The sequence below is a fragment of the Amphibalanus amphitrite genome, unplaced genomic scaffold (assembly GCF_019059575.1).
Source record: "Amphibalanus amphitrite isolate SeventyFive unplaced genomic scaffold, NRLGWU_Aamphi_draft 000940F_arrow, whole genome shotgun sequence".
Classification (NCBI taxonomy): domain Eukaryota; kingdom Metazoa; phylum Arthropoda; class Thecostraca; order Balanomorpha; family Balanidae; genus Amphibalanus; species Amphibalanus amphitrite.
In genome coordinates, this window is record NW_024882434.1 from 108,390 (window position 1) to 132,438 (window position 24,049).

A 24,049-nucleotide genomic window follows, 5' to 3' on the forward strand; every position below is an offset into this window, starting at 1 on the left:
TTTGAGACTAACATGCATCGACGTTTTGACGAGCAGTTTCACAGAACAATCGTCCAGGAGATAGCGATTTTTATTACTTTAAAAGAGCCGACAGCTTTAGAAATTCGAAAGACTGCATAGATTCGGTCGAGCGAAGGGCCTGTTTAGAACGGCGGTGTTTATAAAAATTAAAATCCTGCATTGGTAAATGCCACCGCAACCACTCGGAACCAATGAAACCATTCTTCATGAAATCATGTAGCTAACCATGTAGGAACTCGTTTCCGATATCCCTTCAAAAATCGAGAGTTCTCCGAAGACTTCTTATCCGGAGGCCGGATACCGCACGGCGTTGCAGAAATTCCGTCGAATTTCGCGACAGCGCCTGACCTTGCGCGTGCGGGCGTCGCACCGACTCGGCTAACCGGCGCTGCTGATTGCATTATCGGCCCAGCGGCCGGAAAGTGCTCTGCCCCGCGGAGCAATTTCGCGGGCCCGCCGCCGCCCAGCTACCAGCTTTATTGGTTCAATGCGTTTTGGCGGAGGCGGAGGCGGGCCGCCGCGCCCCAGTGGGGAGGCGGGGGAGCGGGCGATTTACAATGCTGCCGGCGTTCAAGCCGCGATGTTTTCTGCTGCAGAATCGTCCGAGTCCGCCCACCAGTCGATACCTCCGGCGCCGCCGCTTATTGGAATGCATTGGTGTTGACCTTTAATTTGGCCCGCTTGATGTCTTCATTTACAGTTGGACGTAAAGACGGCCTCTTATAATTGATCTTAGTCTTACATCACTGAAGTCAAGTAATTTGAAAAATTGAACTAGTTTAGGAAATAGTATGAGCTGGCACCACACGATGAACCCCAGAATTCCACTGAAATGGTCTCTCAAGAAAACAAGCTTCTAGTCGAACTTGGTGCATTTTTTATACATTTGACCGGATTATGTTTTTTTTAACTTATGTTCCCACAAAAATATAAGTTTTTAACACACCTTCCCTCATACTTGGATACGTGCTTATGTGTCCTGGTCTTCACTGTCCCTGCGACACCCGCAGCCCTTTATTTCAAGTCATCCCCACTATCTATCTACGCACTAACCCCACTAAGTGGCACCCCCCCCCCCCCCCACTTCTCCGTTGCCTGCGCTCGCTGACCATCTCTCTCCATCCTCCAGTACGTGCACAGCGGTGACGAATCTCGCGGCGACTGTCTGACTCTGGTGGCCCTGGCCGACACCAAGACCTCGGCCCCGGGCCAGCTGTGCTTCACCATCAGTGGCGTCAACGATCACCCTCCCAGTCTGGTGAACAACACGGGGATCACCGTGGTCCAGGGCGGCAGCGTGCTCCTAACCACACACCAACTCGGTATGTGTATACTGTGCAATGTGTGCAATGTGTGCAATGTGCATCCATGGTCTGGATGTGCGTGCGTATTTAGTTCATGTGATGCATAAAGGCATGTTCATTGTGATAGAAATAGCGACGGTCATGAGGGAGTTCAGCTAAATCATAGCGCTGCTAGATGGGGTTAGAATGGTAAATTGATTGTTCGGATTAGGACAAGGATCGCCGCTAAGGTTGCCTGGTCGTCTTGAGAGCGAAACAATAAAACGATACGTTCTCTTTCACATCAGCTGATGCAGCTTCAGCAATCAACTGACACTAAGTCAATTGTGTACGCGATTTGATAGGGGCATGGACTGATAGGCTGCACAATAATTCCGCCCTCAATGCACCATGCGGGCGACCAGCATTCGACCTACAATTTCAAGGACAACTGTTCTACGCTGCAATCCCATGGCCAAATCAGAGAAATATCCTGAGGCACAGACTTCTCTATATATAGAAAAGTCTGTGCCTGAGGACGTACAGTTTTACTAACAACGCAAAGAAACAATGCTGTATCAAATTAAACTAAGTATTAACTTATTATGTACAGTTAAAATGACTGACATCATAATTAAAAAATTGAAGTCAAGTCGCCGATATGTTATTGGCATAGGCACCCTTATACCGCAATTTATGTCAAAGTGATACTCAGGCCATGCGATTCCGTGACGAAAGAAATACATCTCTGCCAAAGTATTACCCCATCGATTTTCAATAATTTATTATGAAAGGCTTTATGACTCGACGGCTACTTTATCATGATCCGGGCGGAGTTTTCTAAAAGCGCCGGATGCTAAAATGTAGTGGCCCCGATCGCTAATTCGAAAAGATGACTTCATGGCCGTTCTTGCAGTTACCGACTCTCCATCCCATATCGATTATACGCAACGTTGCGCTTTAGGGTCTCTTTAATCCAGCGTGGCCTTTGACTCCCTGCGTTGAAATTTAAACGTTTTTATTGTCTGGAGAAGACGACCGAGTCTTTCAGTTCTTTTCGCTTTTTGCCGTGGCGCCGGCCAAATTGAACAGAGTCGTCACGCCCCCGCCCAGCCTCTAAGTTGTTTGGTGACAGATCGCTGTAAACAGTTCCTTTTTAGCACATTGTCGGGGAGGCTGGCAAATATTTTCCAGCGTAGGATACCAACTAGTTGGTGACGACAAACACGCAATAAACGACAAAGGTTCTTTGTAGTCTTCTCAACTTAAAGGCGTAATTGATTGATTGCTTTCCTCGCAAAAGTGTGTATGCATGTAATTGGATCAAGCTGACTAGCCACAACCAACGCACCCCATTACAATTTCGAAGAATCTGCATGGATGAAAGCACCCATCCACGCGCGACTTTTGCAATACCCACACAATGCTGCTAGCTAGAATAAGTACCCACTACCCATTCCCTGTTCTCTGAGCCCACTGAAACCGACGTGCTTATTTAGAATGACGGTCGCATAGAAAACTTTTTCGGGGGATAACCGTTTTCGATCAGCTTGGTATCACCCACGATGCAAGATATGGCCAAACTGGCCTTATACATGCACAGGGATAAAGGTCAAAACATCATATATGTGAGACGGCGAGGCCAAAGTTCCTAGCTTTTAAAAAATATTGCAATCTCAACGCATTTAAAACAATTCCTGAAAAAAAAATGTGAGGCGGCGAGACTAAGATGCATAGATTTTCAAAAATATTGCAATATCAACGGATCCAAAACAACTCCTTAAAAAAATGTTTTTGGTTGAATAGACATGTGCGATACTTGCAAAATTCACCATTGTGACCAGTACGATTGGCAATGCATCGTAGGCCATGCATCGCGCCGCCTTCTCCGGCGGGGCGGTCGATGTGGCCAATACAGCAGATTGTCGCCGATATGTCTGGCCTGATGTGTCCCGCCGTCCCGGGGGCCGCCGGACGTGACAGTGTGCCCCGCGCGCCCCCAGACGCCGTGGACGCGGACCGGCCCGAGGAGGACCTGGTGTTCTCACTGGGCCGCTCCGAGTGCGGCAACATCAGCCTGCTGACGGCTCCCAACGTCACCGTGGCCAACTTCAGCCGCAGCCAGCTGGACGCCGGAGAGGTCGTCTTCAGCCACACGCGACCAGGTCAGTCGACGGGAGAAAGGGAAGCCTTCAGTCACATGCGAGTTGCGACTAGGGCAGTCGACGGGACAAAGGGAGTAATGGTGTTCATACCGGTCACGCATCTTCAGCTATATGCAACCAAGGCAGTCGACGCGGGAAGGGGTTGTATGGGAGTGACAACTGACAGGGTGGTAATTTCATCATCGCAATGAGCACACGTTGGGTATGGCGGCAGATCTGGTTATTGGTCTAGTATGTAATGTAACGTTTCAGAGCAAAAAACAAAAACAAAAACAACAACAAAACAAAAAATGGATCATGCATGAAATAGGTTTGGGTAGGCTGATAATGTTTATGCTTCCATTTAGATATAAAAAAATGATTTGAACCCATTGGAGGCTTGTTCAATGTTCGTATACCTAACCCTGCGACCATAGGCGGCGGAACGGGGGCACCGTCCCCCCTTGATTTTGCCATTTTAACATTAGCCCTATGGGCGTTACATGGAAAGAATGGGACCAAAGGTCGGCGCCCCCCACTTAATTGAAGGTGTTTCGCCGTTACTGCCTGCGACTCCTATTGTTCTCAGTAAGCGGTTTAGACAACGATCGACTCAGGATCCTATTTCACTCTGTCACCGACAGATGGCAGCGCCGTTGATCCTTTAGATCCGCCGGCGAACTAATTGCGCGCCGCTGACGAGGCTGTCGAACCCTCTTCCAATACCGCTCTGAAATTTATCTCAGCGACACGTGGCTGGCATCAGAGCACTCCTGCCCTCTACAGATGAGGATCAATCGACAGATGGCCTCCAAGAACTATTGATTAACCAATGGGATGCTCTCCGCGACCTCTTCCTGACCTCAGGGTGGTCACGCAGTACACTGGAATCTGGATATCGATAGGTATAAGCTTCCACGTGTGAAATTTCACATCACATTCAAGGCGAGTAGATCCAGGACGATTTCCAAACGGCTAAAGAAATAGTAATGAAAACGCAACCACTACCAATCATCCACATTCACAGTATTCGTTTTTTTCCAATGCCTGTGTCGACCCGACAATCATTACTTCGCCAAGGAAAGTTTTTGTTCCATGAGAAACACACCTCTGTCGCTGGGCAGCGGTGACCGTCCCAGCGGGCCCCGTGCTCGAATATACGGCGCGGAGAGCAGCTATCAATCATGATCTGTCACCATGTTTTCGTACTATATTGGCCTCTTTTAGCATCATTTTCTAGAGGATTGGTGATAATCCGTACGTTCCTTAAAAGCAGAAGCGCAGGCACCATGTCCCGATTAGATCATCGAACAATATTTCTGGATGGATTTAGCTGCTGATGGACTTGTAGTTTAAGAGCTTGTTTGCCGGCATTGCAGACTAAACATTCGGTTACCGGCTTACCGACTACCGTTCTTAATTATTTCGCCAACACACTCGTTTCCTGTGTAGTTCGGCCCGTTGAGTAACTATAGATGATCTCAGTAATGACAAGACCAGGGCGATCGGGTAAAGCGATGAACACAGTATAGGGCAGGCATTACCTCGGTCATCTTCGTGACCCGTGAGGCATACTCAATATCACCTGTCATAAAAGCCCCTGTGGAAGTCGATGCTTCACATAACCTAAGAATGCATTTTATTGTGCAGTGGCTAGTGCCTACGATGCTACTGCTAGGTCTTTTTCACCGTGTCGAGTTTAAAATTGTTCACTTCAGAAGATTCCAAATTGACTAGGGAAAACATACGGAAAGTGTCGCGACTCGCACTGTTCGGGAGCAACATCAAATATTCGTCAGGGGGCGCGGAAGGGGTGTCAAATATATCATACCCACCAAAAATCTTAATTCTACCGGAAAATGGTCAGACACAGGAGTCTTACGGTCCAGGCAGAGCACCGCACGGAACACAGCCATGGTCTCTGAGCGGACCACACGTTTTCCGGGTAGACCACACGGTCTCTGGTCGGAACACAATGCCTCCAGGCGGACCACACGGGTCTCCGGTCGCTCCCGGGAGAGGCCGGACCGGTCCGGAATCAGGGGCACGCCACGGCGGCCCGATTGGCTTCAGAGCTCCCTGGAGGGTCGTGTCGACGATCGACGGGTCGGTGCCGCCGCCACCAACGCCGCCGGCGCACCGCCGACCGACGGCGACCCGGACGAAACGACCCACCGACCGGGGCCGGCGGGGGATCGCTGGGGGCGCGGGGTACCCGAGAGGGGGGGGGGGCGGAGCAGCCGCCAGTCACGGAGAGGACCGAGACAACAGCGGCCGGCGGAGGACCGATCTCAGCGCGCGACACAAGTCGTCACTGCCAGCCGCGCCTGACGGACGGCCCGAGTTTGGCCGACACTGCAGCCGTCCAGTACAAACACGAGCGAGGACGTTTGTGCGATGGATGGCCGAATGCACGCTGCAGCGTCCTACATTTTCGGCTGATTTTCTGCTTCGCCTAGATTCGATTTTTTAAATAATAAAATGTGTCCTCTTTTCTGCCTTCTTCGAAACGGAGGTTTCAGAGAGCAGCTGAAAATGTAAGGTTTATGGCAATCACTGATTTCTCATGGTAACTGTTTTTAGTCTGGCCTCACCCCATGGCTACAGGGATAAGTAACTCACCGATGCATCATGTAAGAATACCATGGTGATACTCACACACATGCAATCTACGGTCTACATTCCATCAAGTTTCTAGAAGCTCAAGAAAGCCACGATGACTATAAATAAAGAAAGCAAGATGCAGAAGATACATGATCGGAAAATATATAATTAGGATCTAGGATTGGAACCTCCAAGACTGCCAGTGACAGGGGCCTCCCCAGACCAGTCTGAATAGTGGGGCCTCCTCAGATTCACTAGGGCCTCACAGACTATCAGTCTCAGGTGCCTCTGCTGACTAGTATGGATAGAGGGCCTCCTCGGATCCACCATGGGCGTCCCTTGGAGTCTGTGCGAGGGGATTCGCATTTCGCAGAACTCATTTTTACCGAGTAACGAGTTTGTGTATGCTGGAAGGAGACGACGTACCACGACGACGTCCTCTCAACTCGAGACAAAAGGGCCTCGAGTATCAAGTGGGAGGGGGACATATGGTTGCCCCCCACCAAACCCCACCCCACCCCACCGGCCACCTCAAAAAGTAGGCGGGCATTTGCCCACCTGCCCCCCCCCCCGTTCCTACGCCTATGAATTAGGTATCGGTACATCACCGGGTCGAAATCTCGCAGTCGAATCCTTTGCTGCTCCTGACCGAGCCAAGCCCCAGTCTAAGACTTGCACTTCTTCTGACGTGCGACGGCGGATCATCCAGCCACAAGCATTGACGCATCACTTCGTTCATATGTCATCAATTCACATTCACATTCACCACTCACCAGATCGCAATTTTACACTTGTTTCACCAACAACAGCACCAGTACCTCAATCATATCACTGTAGCAATAATTCCTGACCATATTTCACCCCGATGCGCGTAATCTTGCCAGAAATTAGCACACCGTGCACAATCACCGCCACCCACCACGCGCAACGCACGAGACTGGACAACAATAACAGACATGGCTGCCCCCTGTGACAGCACGCTGATTGGTTGAGCGCGTCACTCGTCTCTCAAATCGCCCCGGGCGGCGCCAACCCGACTCGAGACGGCCGCCGGGGAGGGGAGGGGAGGGGAGAGAGAGGACGAACCCGCATCCCACGAGATGGATCAGGAAAATCGATCGACCGTCGTATATAGGCATAGGGCCTTGGATCGTCCGTTCCGTCCGTTAGAAATCAAAGGTTCATGTTGACATAGCTTGTTTTCAGCCTCAAGAATGTCACGATGACTATTACCTACCTATATTCGTACGAGTAAACAGCTATTTCAATTTGAGAATTCGACCGATATATTGAGAAATATGATGATAAGGTAGGTAATCGTTGCAAGATAATCGCAAGGCAACGACCATGCCGAGATGTCTGAGCCAGGGGCGGTCGCAGACTTGGAGTTTGGGGGGGGCCAACTTGGCAAAGGGGCCCCTGCGCTGACCCGGGGGGCCCGGTGCTAGAAGGGGCCCACGGGCGTAGTGCACGGGTGCAGAAATCCAGGCCAAGGCCGGTGAAGCGGGGGGGGGGGGGTAGGGAGCGGCACCCGAGCGGAGGCTTATTGCGAGCTTTGAGGATGTTCCATGTCGAAAAGGTACCGATAAGTGCATTTTAAAGCATTGATAATGCCAATAACTCACGCAAATGTGAATGGACTACCGCAAAAGTAAAGACGGCTAACTTTGCCATTTTCTGAGATCATCGTGCTAAAACTTTTGACAGTGGGTCATCGGTATCTGTTCACTGTTCAATCACACGTGTTCCGTTTCATTTTTGTTTTTTAGGTACCTACTTGAGCACAAATGTAAGTTTTGAAGACCATTACAGTAGCAAATGCTTCGAAAGATGGATAGTGGGCAAAATATCCTAAATTTGTCGTGCTGCATGGAAAGTAGTGTTGCTGAGAAAAGGGGGTTTGTTCCAGATTATTGTGGATGCAGAATACATTGTCTGCACCCTATGCAGAATTATTGTTGGTGCAACTGCGCCCACTGCACCCATGGTTCCCACACTTACTTCGGCCCATCGATAGCGCTTCAGCGATACCTGTCGCCTAGAGGCTGCAATGGGGCCCCTATAGTACGGTGTCAGACCCCCAGAGGCCGGCGTTAGATCCAAGGGTCAGCGAAGGGCCTCAAAGGCCCCAGGTAGGGCCCCAGAGGCTGATGTGGGCCTTCAAAGGCAAGTGCGTGACGTCCAAAGGTAAGGCTTGAGCCCCCAGAGAACATAATAGGGCCATCAGTGGTCGGTGTAGAGACCTCATAGGCCAGTTTTGGGCCCCCTCAGAGGCTAGTGTGGGGCCTCAGGTGTCGGTATGAGGCACTTAAAGACCGTTATGGGTCCTCAGAAACTGGCATCGATCCTTCAGAGGCCAGTACGGGGCCCTCAGAGGCACATAAGGGTCAGTTTGGGTCCCAGAGACAGAAATGGGACCATCAGAGGCCGGTGTGGGACCTTTAGAGGCTGGTTTGGGTCCTTAGGGGCCAGTTTAGGGCCCTCAGAGACCAGTACAGGGCCTCCAAAGGGCAGTTTGAGACCATCAGAGACCGAATTGGGCACTCAAAGGCTAATCTAATGTGGGTCTTTACAGGCCAGCATGGAGCCCTCAGAGGTTAGCGTGGGGCCGTAAAAGATCGACATGGGCCGGCGTTGGACCCCAGAGGCCAGTAGAGGGCCCTCAAAGGCCAAGATGGGCCCTCAGAGGCCGATGCGGGCCCATAGAGGCCGGTATCAGGTCTTCAGAAACCCGTGCGGGGCCCTCAGAGGCTAAGGTGGGTCCTTACATGACAGCACGGGCCCTCAGAAGTCAGTGTGGGGCCCTAAAAGATCGGCATGGGCCGGCGTTGGTCTCCAGAGGCCAACAGAAGGCCCTCAAAGGCCAATATGGGCCCTCAGAAGCCGATGCTGACCGTTAGAGGCCGGCATCGGGTCTTCAGATTCCAGTGCGGGGGGCCATCAGAAGCTAATGTGGGCCTTTACAGGCCAGCATGGGGCCCTCAAAGGTCAGAATGGGACCCTAAAAGACTGGCATTGGCCGGCGTTGGACCCCAGAAGCCAGCAGAGGGCCCTCAAAGGCCAAGATAGGCCCTCAGAGTCCGATGCGAACCCTTAGAGGCCGGCATCGGGTCTTCAGAATCCAGTGCGGGGCCCATAGAGGCTAATGTGTGTCCTTTCAGGCCAGCATGGGGCCCTCAGGTCAATGTGGGGCCCTAAAAGACCGGTATGGGCCGGCGTTGGACCCCCAGAGGCCAGCGGAGGGCCCTCAAAGGCCAAGATGGGCCCTGAGACGCCGATGCGGGCCCTGAGCTGCCGGCATTGGGTCTTCAGAATCCAGTGCGGGGGGCCCTTAGAGGCTAATGTGGGTCCTTACAGACCAGCATGGGGCCCTTAGAGGTCAGTGTGGGGCCCTAAAAGGCCGGCATGGGCCGGCGTTGGGCCCCAGAGACCAGCGGAGGGCCCTCAACGGCCAAGATGGGCCCCAGAGGCCGACATCGGGTCTTCAGAATCCAGTGCGGGGCCCTCAGAGACACTTAAAGGTTAGTCTTGGGACTCGAGAGACAGAAATGAGGCCACCAGAGGCCGGTTGGGCCCCTGAGGCCGGTTTAGGGGCCCTCAAAGGCCAGTGGAGGGCCCTCAGAGGTCAATGTGGGTCCTCAGTGGTCAATGTGGACGCTTGACCGCCACTGAAGGGCCCTCAGAGGTCAGTGTAGGACCCTCAAAGACTGGTATGGGAGCTGTTGATGGCTGGCGTGGGTTTCTCGAGCCTCGTGACAATCGAATACGGGCCAGGGCCCCATACGGCCATGGGGGCCCATCGGTTGTTTGGGGGGGGCCAAATGATATGATGGCCCCCCCTGATTTGCCTTTGGGGGGGGGCCATGGCCCTGATGGCCCCCCCCCCCTGCGACCGCCACTGGTCTGAGCATACACAAGTTTACAATAAACCTATCTAAAATATCGGGCCGTAACTGACGTCGCTCCCCGTCTCTGTTCTTCAGACGTGTCGCGGTGCAGTGTGCTGGTGACGGTCAGTGACGGGGTGCACCGGACACCGCCCGAGCGGCTGATGGTGCTGGTGGAGCGGCTGCAGCTGCGACTGGTAGCCAACACCCGGCTGCACGTGTTCCCCATGATGCAGCAATCCATCACCAAGGGCCACCTGCTGGTGGGCACAAATGACCCGCGGACCCCGCGAACCATCACTTATTCGGTCATCAGGAAACCGCGCCTCGGAAAAATTACCAGGTAAGAGAAGCGACCGGGTTGGGTTCAAAGGGAGAAACGAAGTGAAAGGCGGAGTTTGAATCAGAACTTAGGTCATGATAAGGTAGGTTATAGGGGTAGATCACAGTTGGATCATGATGATAGCCAGGCAGTCCGAATCACTTGACCGGCTAAGCTCCAGGTCAGGTCAGTCTCAAGAGTCAACACTCACGTTCAGGTCAGGTTAGGAATTAGGATCATTACCAACTAACAGTATCAGGTCCTAACTGCATTATATCTCGCCATGATTTTGGGCGAGCACGTTCAAAACAAGCCTGGATATTTCATCTCAATGGTTCGAAATCTGAGCGGCGCGGTCTCTAGCGGTAAGACTAAGCTCCATTCTCACCAGCAGTCGCCAGACGCGAAGACCGTCCGCGGTCTGAGCCGATGAGCGCCTGTGGCTACGCCGAGCCAATCGGCTTTTCTCAGCTGCCAAGTTCAAAAGGTGTGCCGTCATCTCTGGTCCAGGGGATAGAAATGGGATATTTAAGCTCAGCGGCGACGGAGAGAATTGGCAGGCCGAGCTCTGCTGGATGAAAGAGGAATTGTGATGGCAGACTTCTAAAAGCGTCTTGAAGACGCGTAAGAGAAAGGAATGTTACGTTTTATGTGTACTTAGGCACGTCTTCCCAAAGACCAATAGAGATAGTTTTATAACATTAGGTATGTGTCGATGTGATGTCAATTGTCAGCGTCAGCTTCTTCGAGCATTAACTTGCATGGTAGTTCAAAGTTTGATTGTCGATGATTGATGAAGATGGTGATGGCTGGTGATGACCGGTGAATGTGATCTACCCAGGTCACCTGAGTATTATTTTAACTTTGAATCAATTGTATAGTCCAGAGTCAATTAATGGAAGCACTCGCAACTTCTCACAAAATCTAGCACGTAAATGTTGGTCCATCTGACTCCATCACATGGAGTGCCGTTTCCGTTCATTTGGAGGTATAGTCTTTGAAAATGCTTCAAAACTCGATGAATGCCTAAATGCACCATGTTAACGCTCGCCCGTCTCGCAACTTAAATCGCCCCGTTTAACCACAGTCTTCTCGAATAGCTGGTGAATACTGATTAATTCGGTTTTTCACAACCATCAGACAAACTTTCGGAATTCCGAATGTCTGACCCTGCCAGGGAGGCATTTCAATTCCTCCTCGCGACCGATCGAAACTGGCGATGCCTCAAACCTCGAGTCGCTCTCCTGAGGCCCATTCAGCACATCATTATGAACGGAATTCTAGCGGAATGGGACATCCCAATGGTTAGAGTGCTGGAATATGATGTGGTACAGTGAGCAAGCGGCTAACAGGTCCCCTTCCCGGTGTTTGTCTGCAGGGAGCAGCCGGACGGCAGCACAGTGGAGGTCAGCTGGTTCACGCAGCAGGACCTCAACCGCAGCCTGGTGTTGTACGAGCACCAGCGCCCGCTGGCCGGCCTCTCCGCCTCGGACAGCGTCGAGCTGCGCGTCGAGACGCCGCCGGCCGAGCCGCTGACCAGCGTCGTGCTCGAGGTGGCCGTGTCAGTGACGACGATGACGCGCGGCGGCTTACGGCGCTACGTGGACGGCGTGCCGCTGCGGCTGCCCGAGGGCGGCGCCGCCGGCGTCAGCCGCGCCGTGCTGGATGTCAGCGGCGTGGCCGAGTTCCTGCGCAGCCACTCGGCCGGTCAGGAGGCGCCCCAGGTGCGGATCCGACTCACCACACCGCCCCGGCACGGTCAGCTGCGCCTGGAGCCCGCCGTTGGTGCATCCGACGGGAGTGGGGGATCCCTGAGCGGGTTCCTCACTCAGGAGGACATCAACGCCGGCAGGCTGTCTTACCGGCACGACCACTCGGATACCCTGACGGACAGCTTCGGCTACAGCTTGTTCCTGGCCACGTCGGCCTCGGACGTCCTCCTCTACAACGGCACCGTCAACGTCACCGTGGTGCCTGTCAACGACCAGAAGTTCCGGCTGGAGACTCCCGCGCCGGGTGTGTCCGTTGTGCAGAAGCAGACCGCCTCGATCACCACGAGAAACCTGCAGGTCACCGATCCGGACAACGCTCCAGCTGAGATCCTCTACACCATCATCAGCGGCCCCAGTCGCGGCCGAGTGTTCCTCCGCGGGCAGCCGCACGTCAGGGTTTCCAACTTCAGTCAGGCGGACGTCGACGCCGAGAGGCTGCTGTACGCGCAGGACGGCTCCCTCGGCAGTGATCAGTTCCTCTTCAGCGTCTGGGACGGCGTGCACAGCCCGCTGATGACCAGCTTCGGGATCACCGTGGTGCCCCTCTCGCTGACAATCGCGCGGAACCTGCCGTTGCGCCTGCCGCAGGGCCAGAGTCGTGTCACCCTAACACCGGAGCAGGTGTCCGCCGATACCAACGGTATGCGCAGTGAGATCGTGTTCAACGTCACACGCGAACCGGCCAGGGGACGTCTCTTCATCGGTGCAGACATGGTGACAACGTTCTCCCAAGCGGATGTCGACGCAGGACGGGTGTCCTACCTGCAGATGGACCTCAGCGCACCCAACGACTCCTTCGCCGCCACCGTCTACAACGAGTTCAACGGCATACGCAACGAGACCTTCGTGGTGTTGGCGACGCCGCTAGTGGCCATGACGCCTCTGCGCTGCGCCCCGGGACAGCCGGTGCTGCTGAGCCTCGCGGTCCTCAACGCAACGGAGCTCGCGTCTCGCACGAACAGCAACCCGCGCTACCAGCTGCTGGAGCCTCCGCGGCACGGCCGGGTCACGCAGATAGTGCCGGTCGGCGACCGGAGAAAGAGGAGAGAAACCCGCGCCTGGAATGTCACCTCATTCACGCATGCCGACGTCACACAGAACGTCATCTTCTTCGTGGCGTCGCCGGCGGATCTGACGGGAAACCAGACGCTGTCAGACGCAGTGAGGTTCGAGCTGACGGCGTCTGGCGTGCAGCCTGCGCGTGGGGAACTCCAGGTGCGCCTCCTCAGCGAAGCGGCGCTCGAGGCCGAGAAGGCCACGCCGGGTGTCAACTCAGTGGTGGGTCGCGGCCGGCCGCAGGACTCCAGTTCGTTCATCCGCAGTGATTACGTGCTGGTGGCGGGCGTAGTAATCGGTGTGGTGGTCACGTCGATCCTTCTACTGATCGTCGTCAAGTGCATCACTGACCGGCGACGGCGCGCGGAGCGCAAGGCCCGCGAGCTGGGCCCGGCTCCGCTCACGGAGCTACCCCCCAGCGAGAGCCCGCACACCGTCAGTCGCGCCACCACGCCCGACTTCATCAACTCGACGCTGCCGCGGCCCTCCATCAGCACTCTGCCGCGGCCGCGGATATCGGTGACGGGCGGCAGCCTGCCGCGACCCCGGCACCTGGAGCAGCCGCGCCTCCTGGAGCCCGGCTGGCCGGAGCGCGACGTGTCTCCGTGCGTGCCGCAGTGTACCGTGACGCCGCTCTACACGGGAGCGCAGCCGGCCGACGTCACGTACTCGTATGACGTGGACGCCGACCGCCAGTTCTGCGGCGACGACTGGAGCCAGGACGGCTCCGACATTAGCGCCAGCCAGCCGAGCAACCCGATCCTGAGGAAGAACCAGTACTGGGTGTAGCCGACAGTGTGCGTACGGACGCTGGGACGCAGCGACGCACGCAGTGATGTGACGCTGGAGACGCTGAGTGAGTGCCGGGGCTTGGTGAAACGATCGCAGCCGTGTTGGACAATCGAAGTCCGTACGTTCGGCTGTGAAGCAGGCGAGCATGAACTGAAGGCGTGCGCGCGAACGAGCTCAGACTTGACGTTGGATGTGTCAACTGATGACCAAAACAGTGGCCCTACCTGAGAGATTTTCCGCCCCAGTGCTGTGCGAAAACATCGTTGGTGTTGTGGGTGTTGAGGTTACGATGAACTAGTGCTTTTGTGGTTAATGGAGGAGAATGGTGGCATAACATGTACTGTAACGCCCACTGAAGAGGTAAATGGGAACCATTTGTTTGAGCTTCAGCTTGACCGTGCTATTTGCGTATTAACTGTTCAGGACAAACGACCTACTCATATTCTGTTCGTTAGTGAGTGTTGTTTTATTCCGTGATCGTAATTACCATAATGGCGCGTGTGCGTGCGCGTGAGCTGTTTTGAGAAAATACGTCCATCACAGTCTGAGAGAGAACAGACCTACCTCGTCCCCGTAGGAACACGTGAAAATTATTTCATCACCTACCATAGCTCACCCGGGATACGACTCTCCCCACGTTAATCCTGATTTCGGTAGCGCTCGCCGGCTGGCCAGGGCTGATCTGAATGGCACCATCGAACTCGCGTGGTGGAAAAGGACGATTAATGGTGTCCTCTGACAGCTTCGGTCCGTGTTGGGATGCATGACTGGATTCATCCCGAATTTATCAGACAGATTTGTCGAATCAACGTCCAGCCGCTGATCTAGTGGAGCGTTATTTATTTGGACAGCTCTCTGCGACTTTCTTCTCTTGTGTTTGCTGGGATTTGTGTGGCGTTAGGAGTTGCTGGCAGTGCCTTATGAGCTTAAGGCGCTGCTTAGAGTGGATTTGTCGGGTATGTCTTGTATTTGGTCGATTCAAACAGAATCTCAGCTAGTTGTCAACGCCGGGAACAGGCTTGATCAAAAGTAATAATAGGCAAGAGCTAAATGACAAATTCAAAAACCTGATCGTTGTACCCCGTCAGGCCGTCGGCAAGCCACCATCGTCAGCTGACGCGCCCAACTGTGCATTCAATTGTGATCTGAGTGACAGTCGAGATATCACAATAAAACTGAAACTTGTGTGATCAAATGGTGTTTGGCTTATCCAACGACCAAGACCCATCTCTAATGCGACCTGAATAAAGACTGAATGATCTTACTATCTGATCCGGGGGACACAACATACACATTACGCACTTACTTTCACCATTCCGCCCTGACGGGGAAAACATGTCACCGATACGACACTTATGTCTCCCAGATATCACACAAATGGACCGTATTCCCTGGGAGAAGTGCCAGAACGCCACTGCTGGCGTCCAAGACCTGCCGGTGTCGGGTCGGACCTGCGGACATATGTACTGAAAACGGCAGCTCCAACAGCTCATTAAAGACCGCCAGTGTGGAAAACAGCGGTCGACCGCGCTCCTGAACCGCACCGCTGATGGTTTTGTTTGTGCGGGCTAGTGTGACGAGCTGTGCTGTAAAACCACCGAGTTGTTAATGCCGGGCTACGCAAGGAGCCACAATAAACTGTCAAGTTAAATAGTAAGCATTTATTCTCTCGCACTTCATTTCGTAGAACACTGGAATGGGCCAGATGAATGAGGAGTGAGCTGTGCGAATCTCGATCAAGAATGAAACTAACCCTGTCGCCTTCCAGACGGATAACTCGTTAAAACATCGGTTCACAGTCCAGCAATCTCATCAAACACGAAGTAAATCACATGAAAAGCACACATACAGCAAGCAAACTTACAGGAACTCGCGATGCATAGCACAACAAACCAACAAACAACGGCATAAGAAAATATGGAGCTTCAACCACCTAACATCGAATAACTTAACGGCTGTTGAAGCTCATAATGCGACTTTATCACATTTTGATCTTACGGTGATATCATCTATCTGCGAACCCCACAGCTCTCATGGACAAAAATCCCTTTTAATCACCTATGACACACTATTATGTGTGAAGACCACAATCGTTCAGCACCCGTCACTCAGCTCAGAAATCCGGCCTAAAACTCCCTCACTCAGCCTTTCCGAACTCTAAAACTCGTCTCCCCAGTCGTCACCATCGCCCCACCCGGCGTCAGTCAACTCACCGTCTGCCGGCTGGAAGGACATGTCCAGGCGACTGCTCACCACCGCAGGTTCCAGCTCCGGCTTCACCTCCTGCCTCGGCTGTGGCTTTGGGTCCGGCTTGGGCGCCGCCGGGGCTGCCGGGGCCGGCTCGGGGGCCAGCAGGGTTGGCCTGCTGCTCCGTATCACCGGCTGCATATCGGCAAACAGATCCACCTCCGCCTCCGGCTCTTTACGCCGCACTTGGATACTGAACCGCTCAAAGTCATCACTGGCCGGCTGGGGCTGGGGCCGGCGCGGCGGCGGAGCCCGGCCCGACAGCTTCAGACCTCCACCGCCAGAGGCGCACCCGGCAGTCGCTGCCGCCGACCCCGCCACCGCCGGAGAGTCACCCTTGACCTCAGTCACAGTCTTCCCACTAGCCGCCTCCTTCTGCGGTACAGAGCCCGCCTCCAGAGGCGTCGGGCTGAGCTCGAACCCAGCAGAGACCGCGCCGCTATCCTCCGGCTGCACCAGGATCTCCTGCGTCGGAGGCGGGTCGGGGTCCACATCAGTCGCCTCCCAGTCGGACCAGTCACCTCCATCCTCCTCAACATCCTCCGACTCTACTCCCGGACCGAGCTCGGAGTCCGAGCCGGGGTCCGATGGAGCGTCGGCGGCCGGTCCCAGGTCGGGCTCGCGGCCGAGCTCCTCGCCGCCCTCTGGTGAACGGCGCTCGGGCAGGGAGTCTGACTCACCGGCCGCCGCCTGGGAGAGCTCCAGCAGGGTACGGCGACGCTCTGGGGATTTGGTAGGTGGTGTCAGTGCATATGTCTAGTCTAGCGGATTACGGTAACAAAGGTCAGGTCATATAAGAACATGGTCGATAATACAGTTGTAAAGTGCAACTGTATGACTACCATACAATGAAAACAATAAATGAGCAAAAATGACATCGACTAAGCACAAAAAACACACGAACTCGGGTTCGGACTCACCAGGCGGCGCCTCGGTAGCCTTCTGCGATAGTGTTACGCGCTTCCTCCTCGCGGGGGTGGCACCCTTGCCAGACGAGGCCTGGAAGCGGGAAAGATGTACAGCTTAGTTATGTTTGGTAAAACAGCATTTAAAGTCGACATTCTAGCTGTTCTTAGCAGATGCATATGCGTAATGGCATCGATATTTCCTGCTGTCCGAAACAACTCAAGCTTATATGGCCAATAGTTACCAGTAAGGTGTGTTCAAACTTCAAAGCCCGAAATACGTGTAGGCAAGTGTCTTCTAAGAAGTCAAACAAGTTGGGAAATACTTCAAGGCATTCATACACCGTCAGTAACAACTCTAGCATCAACTATGGAAAACCATAACGTACGTACACTATCTTTAACACCAAACCTCGTAATACGCGCCACACTCGCACCACTCCCAATGACGTACGTACCTTGGGCGTTCCGTTTCCAAAGTGTTTGTGTCGGTGCGGCCCAATGACGACCTGTGAGCCCAGAATGGGTACCAGATCGGCCAGTGCGCGCAGTGTGGCCGCCACCAGATCGTCGTGCGTGTCGCGGATACCCAGCAGCAGCTGGGTTGGAATATGGAGCGTCAGTCAAGGTCATCTATAGCACATACTGATTCAGGAGCAATTGCAAAACACAAATATATAAAGTTGGACCAATTTTCTGTGTACCGGGCCTATGGAGTGCTGTCAACGTATAGTTAAAGCAGGCATTGAGGTCTAGAGATGTGCATGAGTAGTAGACAGCAATGCAGAATATAAGCTGAACGCTAAATCGCGTCTTACATACGCACATTTATCATGTCTCAAGGCGGACTCATCGCCCTCACCTCAGGCAGAACGACATCGCCGAGCAGATGTTTGGGTATCTCGGCCACGTATTTGGAGAAGTGCTGCAGCAGCACCAGCCGTATGTGAGCGTCGTGCACGTGCAGAATACGCAGCAGCTGGGGTACGATGTGCCGCCGGAACACCGTCGGAGAGAGCACGCACTCACCGGTGGCGTACTGATCTGCGGATGGCACACGGGGTGAATGAGGAGGGGAGCAGAGCGTACATTATGATAAAAAAAAAAAAACGAGAGGAGTCAGTCCCTCTACCTACTGGGAGCAACTAATTCCGGGCGCATTATTACGTTTGCTTACCGTCCAACATGGTATAACAGGGCGATAAGTTTGCCAAGCTCAATGGTCGACTAAAATTGACATCGACAATCACCACTGCCCAGTGGCCACACCAGCACCGAGCCTCACCATATCTGGGCGACAGCAGTCGCGGCAGGAAGTGTCGGCAGGCGTCCGGGTCGAGCAGCACCAGCCGCGAAAGGCACAGGGACGACAGGCGGCTGGCCACCAGCTCCTCCGGGTAGGCCCGCAGCCGGCTGGCCAGGTCACTGCAGCCGCGGGGGGGGGGGCGGGTCATGATTGGGTACTGAGTCGAAAGCTATATTTAATATTTATCAAACTATTCATTCTTTAATTGCATTCTTTTTTACCTATACATTACATTCAACGATAGTTAATTACCAACGAATAGCATAAATTCGGTTTGCATTGTCAAAGCATGATTTAGGCGATGAAACAATACTATGAAATGCTCCTAGTTAGAACTTCACTTTCATTTCGAAGTTTACACTCCACCGTTCTTACACCGGCAAGGATTAAATAAAATAATCAAACCACCCTGAGTGAATTTTTGCTCCAATTTCGGCATGGCTGGCTCACATAAAGAACGTTTTGCGCTCCTCCTGACTCTTCAGCACGAGGTTCTCGAGGAAGCCGTGGATCTGGTTGAACTCGTTGCTGAAGAAGTCGTGTCCCTCGAGCTGGTCCAGCGAGGGTCGGGCGAACGGGTCACGCGACAGCAGACGGCGCTTTACCTCGTCACGGAACTGGCGGGCTCCCGGGAACTCTGCGCGACAAACAGAAACGGTCTTAAACGTGGAGCAGGCACAAAAGTCAATCATGAGGACGGTACAGGGCACTGGTGGCATAACATCACACGAGGATGCAGATGATGAACGCCTATAAAAAAGGAACGATAACTGTAAAGGCTTCACATTTTACAAAACAAAAGTAACGCATGGCAATACCGGAAAACCTCTTATCTAAAATTAGCGTTACGAGTGAAGAGAAACGGCATCAGTTGATGCAATCAAATTGTCCGAGCATGTTTCGGGTTTGACCAATATTCTACAAAAAGAATAAAATCTGCATTTTCAAACAGATATAAAATGAATTAAACAAGAAACATAAAAAATCAATCATTTTCTCTCATAAAGAAAAAGGGGCATAATTGCCGAATACCGACTGGACAAGCAGTCCCCGATAACCAGACGGGAATTACTACCGTTTTGGACAGCCGGCCCGATCAGCTCCTCTGCTAGCACTCCGTAGGCGTAGACATCCCGACACCAGGGCCGCTTCTGCCGCCTGTCGACACAGCCGAACCCTAACGGTCAGAGAGAACAGACACCGATACAGAATACAGATCCACCCAGATCCAGTCTACATTCCCCCTCCCCGTAGCCCGCGCTGCGACAACGAAACGCCCCCTCTTCCCCTCCCCACACACCGCAGCGGTCTGGCTGTCGCCCCGGGCGGGGTCAGACGCCCAACGGTGACCTGTGACCTCCGCTTGGTCACGTGACTCGAGGGGGCGGAGTCCGGCCGTCTCCCAGATTACGAGCGATGTCAGTGCGGTTGGTGGTGGCTCGTGTGTGCTGTGGCAGTGGAGCGTGTGGGTGAGAACATTGTGACGAGTGTTGTTTGTGAGATGAGAAGCCGTGACCGAGAATAGAACAGTTTGTCGAGTAACTAAAATAACCGAGGTAGTGTGTCGCAGTTGCCAGGGTAGCTAGCTGATCACGGAATGCGCAGCTCTATGAGAATAGCGCCTCCAGCGTGGCTCGGGGCGCCGCCGTCCACTATCCAGCTGCTACTAGTCCTTATAATCACAGTGGTCTGGCCGGCCCCAGCCACCGCCCAGCACCGAGCGCTGCTGTTTCGCCCTCCGCCGGCGTCCCAGCAGCCGTCTCAGTGCCGCTGTGCGCCGGCCAGCCTGTGTCCGAACCACCTCATCAGCGGGTCCGCCGGTCGCTGCGCCGAACAGGGTCTGGTCTGCTGCTCGGCGCGGGCACCGCTCGACGTACCCAGACTGCGCGGCGGCGGCCGGAACTGCGGCCGGCCGGGACAGCCGGACGCGGGGCCGCGCTGGACAGTGGCTGTGACTCGCCAGGACCCGGACGGTCTCCTGTACCGCAGCGCCGGCGCACTCCTCTCCAGCACACACGTCATCACGGCTGCACACAGCGTGGTTCAGGTGCCCGCCGAAGAGCTGGTCGTGGTAGCCAACATGTATGACCTGTTGGAGGACCTAGACCAGGAGATTTTCCGACGCGTGTCGGTCGTCATCGTGCACCCCAAGTACCATCCGGGCGACCAGAATCACAACGTGGCCATTCTCCGGCTGGAGACACCACTGGAGACGGGTGGCGTGCCGGCTGCGCCTTCCGTCTGCCTCCCGCTGCCGCCCGTGCCGCCGACCAGTCCCGACGGCGGCTGCTGGGCCTCCGGCTGGGGCCGGGACGTGGCCAGTCACGACGCCGCAGCCGCGTCGCTCGCCGACGTGCCCGTCGAGTTTGCCTCCAGCGCCGAGTGTCTGGGCGCGCTGGTCGGCCGCGGCCAGTCGATCGACCTGACGTCGGACCTGTGCCTGCGGCTGGGCCGCGCCGCCGAGACCCTGTGCCAGCTGGACCCTGGTTCACCGGTGGTGTGCCCCGCCGCGGACGGCTCGGCCACGCTGGTCGGCCTCGTGTCGTGGGCTCGTCGCTGCGCCGGCCGTCGCCGCGCGCCCATGGTCGTGGCGGCTGCCGTCGCGCCGCATCTTGACTGGATCATGGCTGTGCTGAAGGCGTGAACGACACTCTACGTCCAGATTCCGGTAGAGATTGCCTACTGATCGACACGTCTTAGCGACTGGCTGGACCATCGAAATTCGCTCTGGTGAAATTGACATTTGAACTGTTGAAGTGACGCGCTTCGAGCCGTGTTGTTTGTTACCTGTTGCAACGTACGATGCTTATACAAATGCCGAATACAAAATATCTCACTTGGCAAGAGTAAAGCTGTCAGGTGCACAAAAGAGGTTGGTTCTCTACACTTCATCGTCTTCAAAGATGAATAATGGTTATGAAAGAGGATAATCACAAGAATCTTTACGAATGAGTGAGAAGAGAATAAAAACCGATAAAGCTACGAAAGTGGAAATGCCAACAGGTATGCAGCACAGCACTCATTACCAAATGCTGTGCTGGGTCACTCATTACACGCTGCCCATCATGTCGAGTGTCGAGATAGAAGCTCGAACGTAAATTTCTTTTGCGTTTTATAACAGGGTTGGTATACATTTTTTCCCAAGCCAAAGCGCACCTTTAACGCACAGACCGCCCTGCTTCATAACTGCTAGCAAACTCGTAACTATGCCTATCAACATCAAACGAACATGATAGCACGTTCAAGCACACCACGCCCCCCGCCATCTCCCAGCGCTCCTCACCAGGTCTGACTGACGCCGGCGGTCGGCTCCGTCTCCTCCGGCGCCAGTGCCGGTTGGTACCGGTGTGCCGCCGTGGCCTGCAGCCGCTCCGGCGTGGCCTCAGAGAACGGGCAGGCGAACTCGGCGCCGCCCAGCCGCCAGCCGCCGGCCGCCGTCACAAACACGGCCGCCTCACACACGTTATTGTGGCACAGCCCGGCCTGCGGACAGGGTGGTCCGTCAATGGAGGGCTTAATTCAATACATAGTAACATGACAGCGATAGGCTAGTGCATGTCATGGACGGGATTACTCAATACGTATTACGTATCTATCAATAGGCGGGCTTATTCAATACGTAACATAACAGCGATAGGCTAGTGCATGTCACAGACCTGGGCCTCTGCACAGTGCACACTGCATTATATTGTGAACTGAGGTCTACAGAGGGAACAGAGGGAAGAGTTGCCCGCTGGTCTGTTACCGGAGACTAGTCTGTTACCGCCCCGGAGACTTGTCTGTTACCGGAGACTAGTCTGTTACCGTCCCGGAGACTAGTCTGTTACCGGAGACTGGTCTGTTACCGGAGACTAGTCTGTTACCGCCCCGGAAACTAGTCTGTTACCGCCCCGGAGACTAGTCTGTTACCGGAGACTGCTCTGTTACCTGTCTGTGGAGGAAGTCGAGGGCGCGCAGCACCGCCAGCAATCCGCCGCTGACATCCAGCTCGGTGAGCCGCGGCCGTACCTCTGCCAGCGGCCGGACCGGCTCCGTGACCAGCTCCAGCCGGCTGCCCGTCTGGCGCCAGCTCAGGAAGCGCAGCAGGTCCGGGTGGCGCGCCGTCATCAGCGTCTGCCGCATGGGACGACAGGGAGTGTTAGTCAGGGGGCTTTTTCCTGGACATAAAAATTACACAACAGTAACTGCACATAATTTGTCATTGTATGTGTCATATAGGAAGAATTCACAGTGGCAGATAACAAAGTTTTATAATAAACGTTTCGGATGTAAGGCATGGACTAGTTTTTTGGATTTCTTTATAAAAACAGCTCTCAAAATGGCATAGCAATTGAGCAAGAGGCAGAAGAATAAATAATCATTGCATGAAAGTATGCATAGCGCCTAGACATTTTCAGCTCTGCATTCTAGCTAACTCAACATACAACACACATCTTGCTGAAGGGTAGCATACCTGAACATTATTGTGGAGAGTGCTGGTCTTTCCACGTTTCTCTCCAGGCATTCCGACAAACACTGTGACAACATTGCCAGAAATGTTATCCAGCACTTCAGCAGCCTCATCTTCAGTGTGTTGTCCAGCTGCTTTAGGAATATTTCGCCTGCCCTCATACAGCACCCATTCAGCAGCAGTACCAAATGACTCTTTATTGACTGTGTAATCAGCACCGATGCTCACATCATTCCCCATGCTTGATTCTTAAGTTTTCCTGAAAGGGAAAGCATAGGATGGGGTGAAAAACTTTGTACCTATCCTGGCCTGTCTCACCAAAAAAGGCCTACTATTCAACTACTATTTCCCTGACATCAACATGATACCTAAACAAAAAAAGATATATTGTTGCAAATGTCAATCAATCAATTAATTGCATTAATTTCTACTTCAACCACCTCAGAACTGGCCTCTGTGGGCTGTCTGACAACAAGCTATGCTTAGTTGGATAGCTCTACAGAGGCTCAGTGAATGACCTTGCTTGAATTTGACCAGAAATATTACCTACGACCATCCACATTTATGTGTGACTGCTTCCCCTCTGATCCCTTCCTCCCACTAACAATGCCCTGTGTGAGTGTGCATCAGTGGGCGCTCCAGCCTCCAGGCATAGAAGGGCAGTCACCCTGTTTGCAGTTGTGAATACTTTGCTTCTCTTCAGTTACTATATTAACAGCATGCATACTCCACTAATATTTCTTTTGTTTTTAGTATTTTGTTTGTTTTTTCCTTACTCTTAGCTGGGAGTGCCACAACTTATCATATTAATTTCACTTGTGTTATCGTAAGGTTCTGCGTGTCGCTGGGATGATAGAGGGAGGGGGCACTCCTGGTCACCTTTTCATGGATGGCGGTGTAGAAAGAAATCAAATTATCAATTCAAATAATTAATAAAATGAAAGCAAAAATATCAAAATCTAACACACTAGGTACGTAGGCGGTAGGTACCTACCGAACAAGCACACACGTCAACAGGCAACAGCAATATACCTACTGAAAAAGCTCAGTGAACAATGCAAATAAGCACCTCGCCATTGACCGTGAAAAAAGTAAGCACTAGTCTTCTATGCCGTACCTATTCTACATTGACATAAGCGAAAAAAAAATATTTTTTTCAAGCGACTTACTCCAACTTGACTCCAACACGGGGCAAATATTTTTTGTGATTCAGATTGCGCCGGAAACGCTTTATGCGCCAGATCTGTAAAGTTTGGTAGC

General features: G+C 53.5%; 2 protein-coding genes across 5 annotated transcripts in view; one reads left to right on the forward strand and one right to left on the reverse strand.

Annotated features, from left to right (window-relative positions):
* Positions 1-15,070, forward strand: part of LOC122368336 (chondroitin sulfate proteoglycan 4-like) — a 95,816-nt gene extending 80,746 nt beyond the window's left edge. Inside the window, exons 6-9 of the mRNA XM_043342178.1 lie at positions 1,151-1,343; positions 3,308-3,469; positions 10,036-10,282; positions 11,640-15,070. Of these exons, the coding sequence (XP_043198113.1) occupies positions 1,151-1,343; positions 3,308-3,469; positions 10,036-10,282; positions 11,640-13,878 (2,841 nt within the window). The 3' untranslated portion in view covers positions 13,879-15,070. The remainder of the gene's footprint in view (positions 1-1,150; positions 1,344-3,307; positions 3,470-10,035; positions 10,283-11,639) is intronic.
* A 457-nt stretch (positions 15,071-15,527) lies between these two features.
* LOC122368343 (protein-associating with the carboxyl-terminal domain of ezrin-like) lies at positions 15,528-24,026 on the reverse strand. Of its 4 annotated transcripts, none has more exons than XM_043342189.1 (11): positions 23,970-24,026; positions 22,793-23,048; positions 22,267-22,452; positions 21,623-21,822; positions 19,415-19,497; positions 18,790-18,976; positions 18,319-18,458; positions 17,896-18,077; positions 17,492-17,632; positions 17,049-17,127; positions 15,528-16,850 (listed from the first exon to the last, which is right to left on the reverse strand). In XM_043342189.1, the coding sequence occupies exons 2-11, from the start codon at positions 23,027-23,029 to the stop codon at positions 16,039-16,041; spliced, it is 2,247 nt and encodes a 748-aa protein (XP_043198124.1). In that variant the 5' UTR covers positions 23,030-23,048; positions 23,970-24,026; the 3' UTR covers positions 15,528-16,038. The 4 variants fall into 4 exon arrangements, with proteins under 4 accessions (XP_043198124.1, XP_043198126.1, XP_043198125.1 ...); XM_043342191.1 differs by having other exon boundaries at positions 23,959-24,000; XM_043342190.1 differs by having other exon boundaries at positions 23,907-23,975.
* Between the last annotated feature and the right edge of the window lie 23 nt (positions 24,027-24,049).

Bases quoted from the DNA above. Each gene is read 5' to 3' on its own strand.
- LOC122368343 (XM_043342189.1), bottom strand. From the start codon at position 23,029: ATGGGGAATGATGTGAGCATCGGTGCTGATTACACAGTCAATAAAGAG. The intron at 22,453-22,792 runs GTATGCTACCCT...CCCATGCGGCAG, and splicing joins CTCTCCACAATAATGTTCAG to ACGCTGATGACGGCGCGCCA. The intron at 18,459-18,789 runs GTGAGCCAGCCA...CCGCGGCTGCAG, and splicing joins GAGCGCAAAACGTTCTTTAT to TGACCTGGCCAGCCGGCTGC.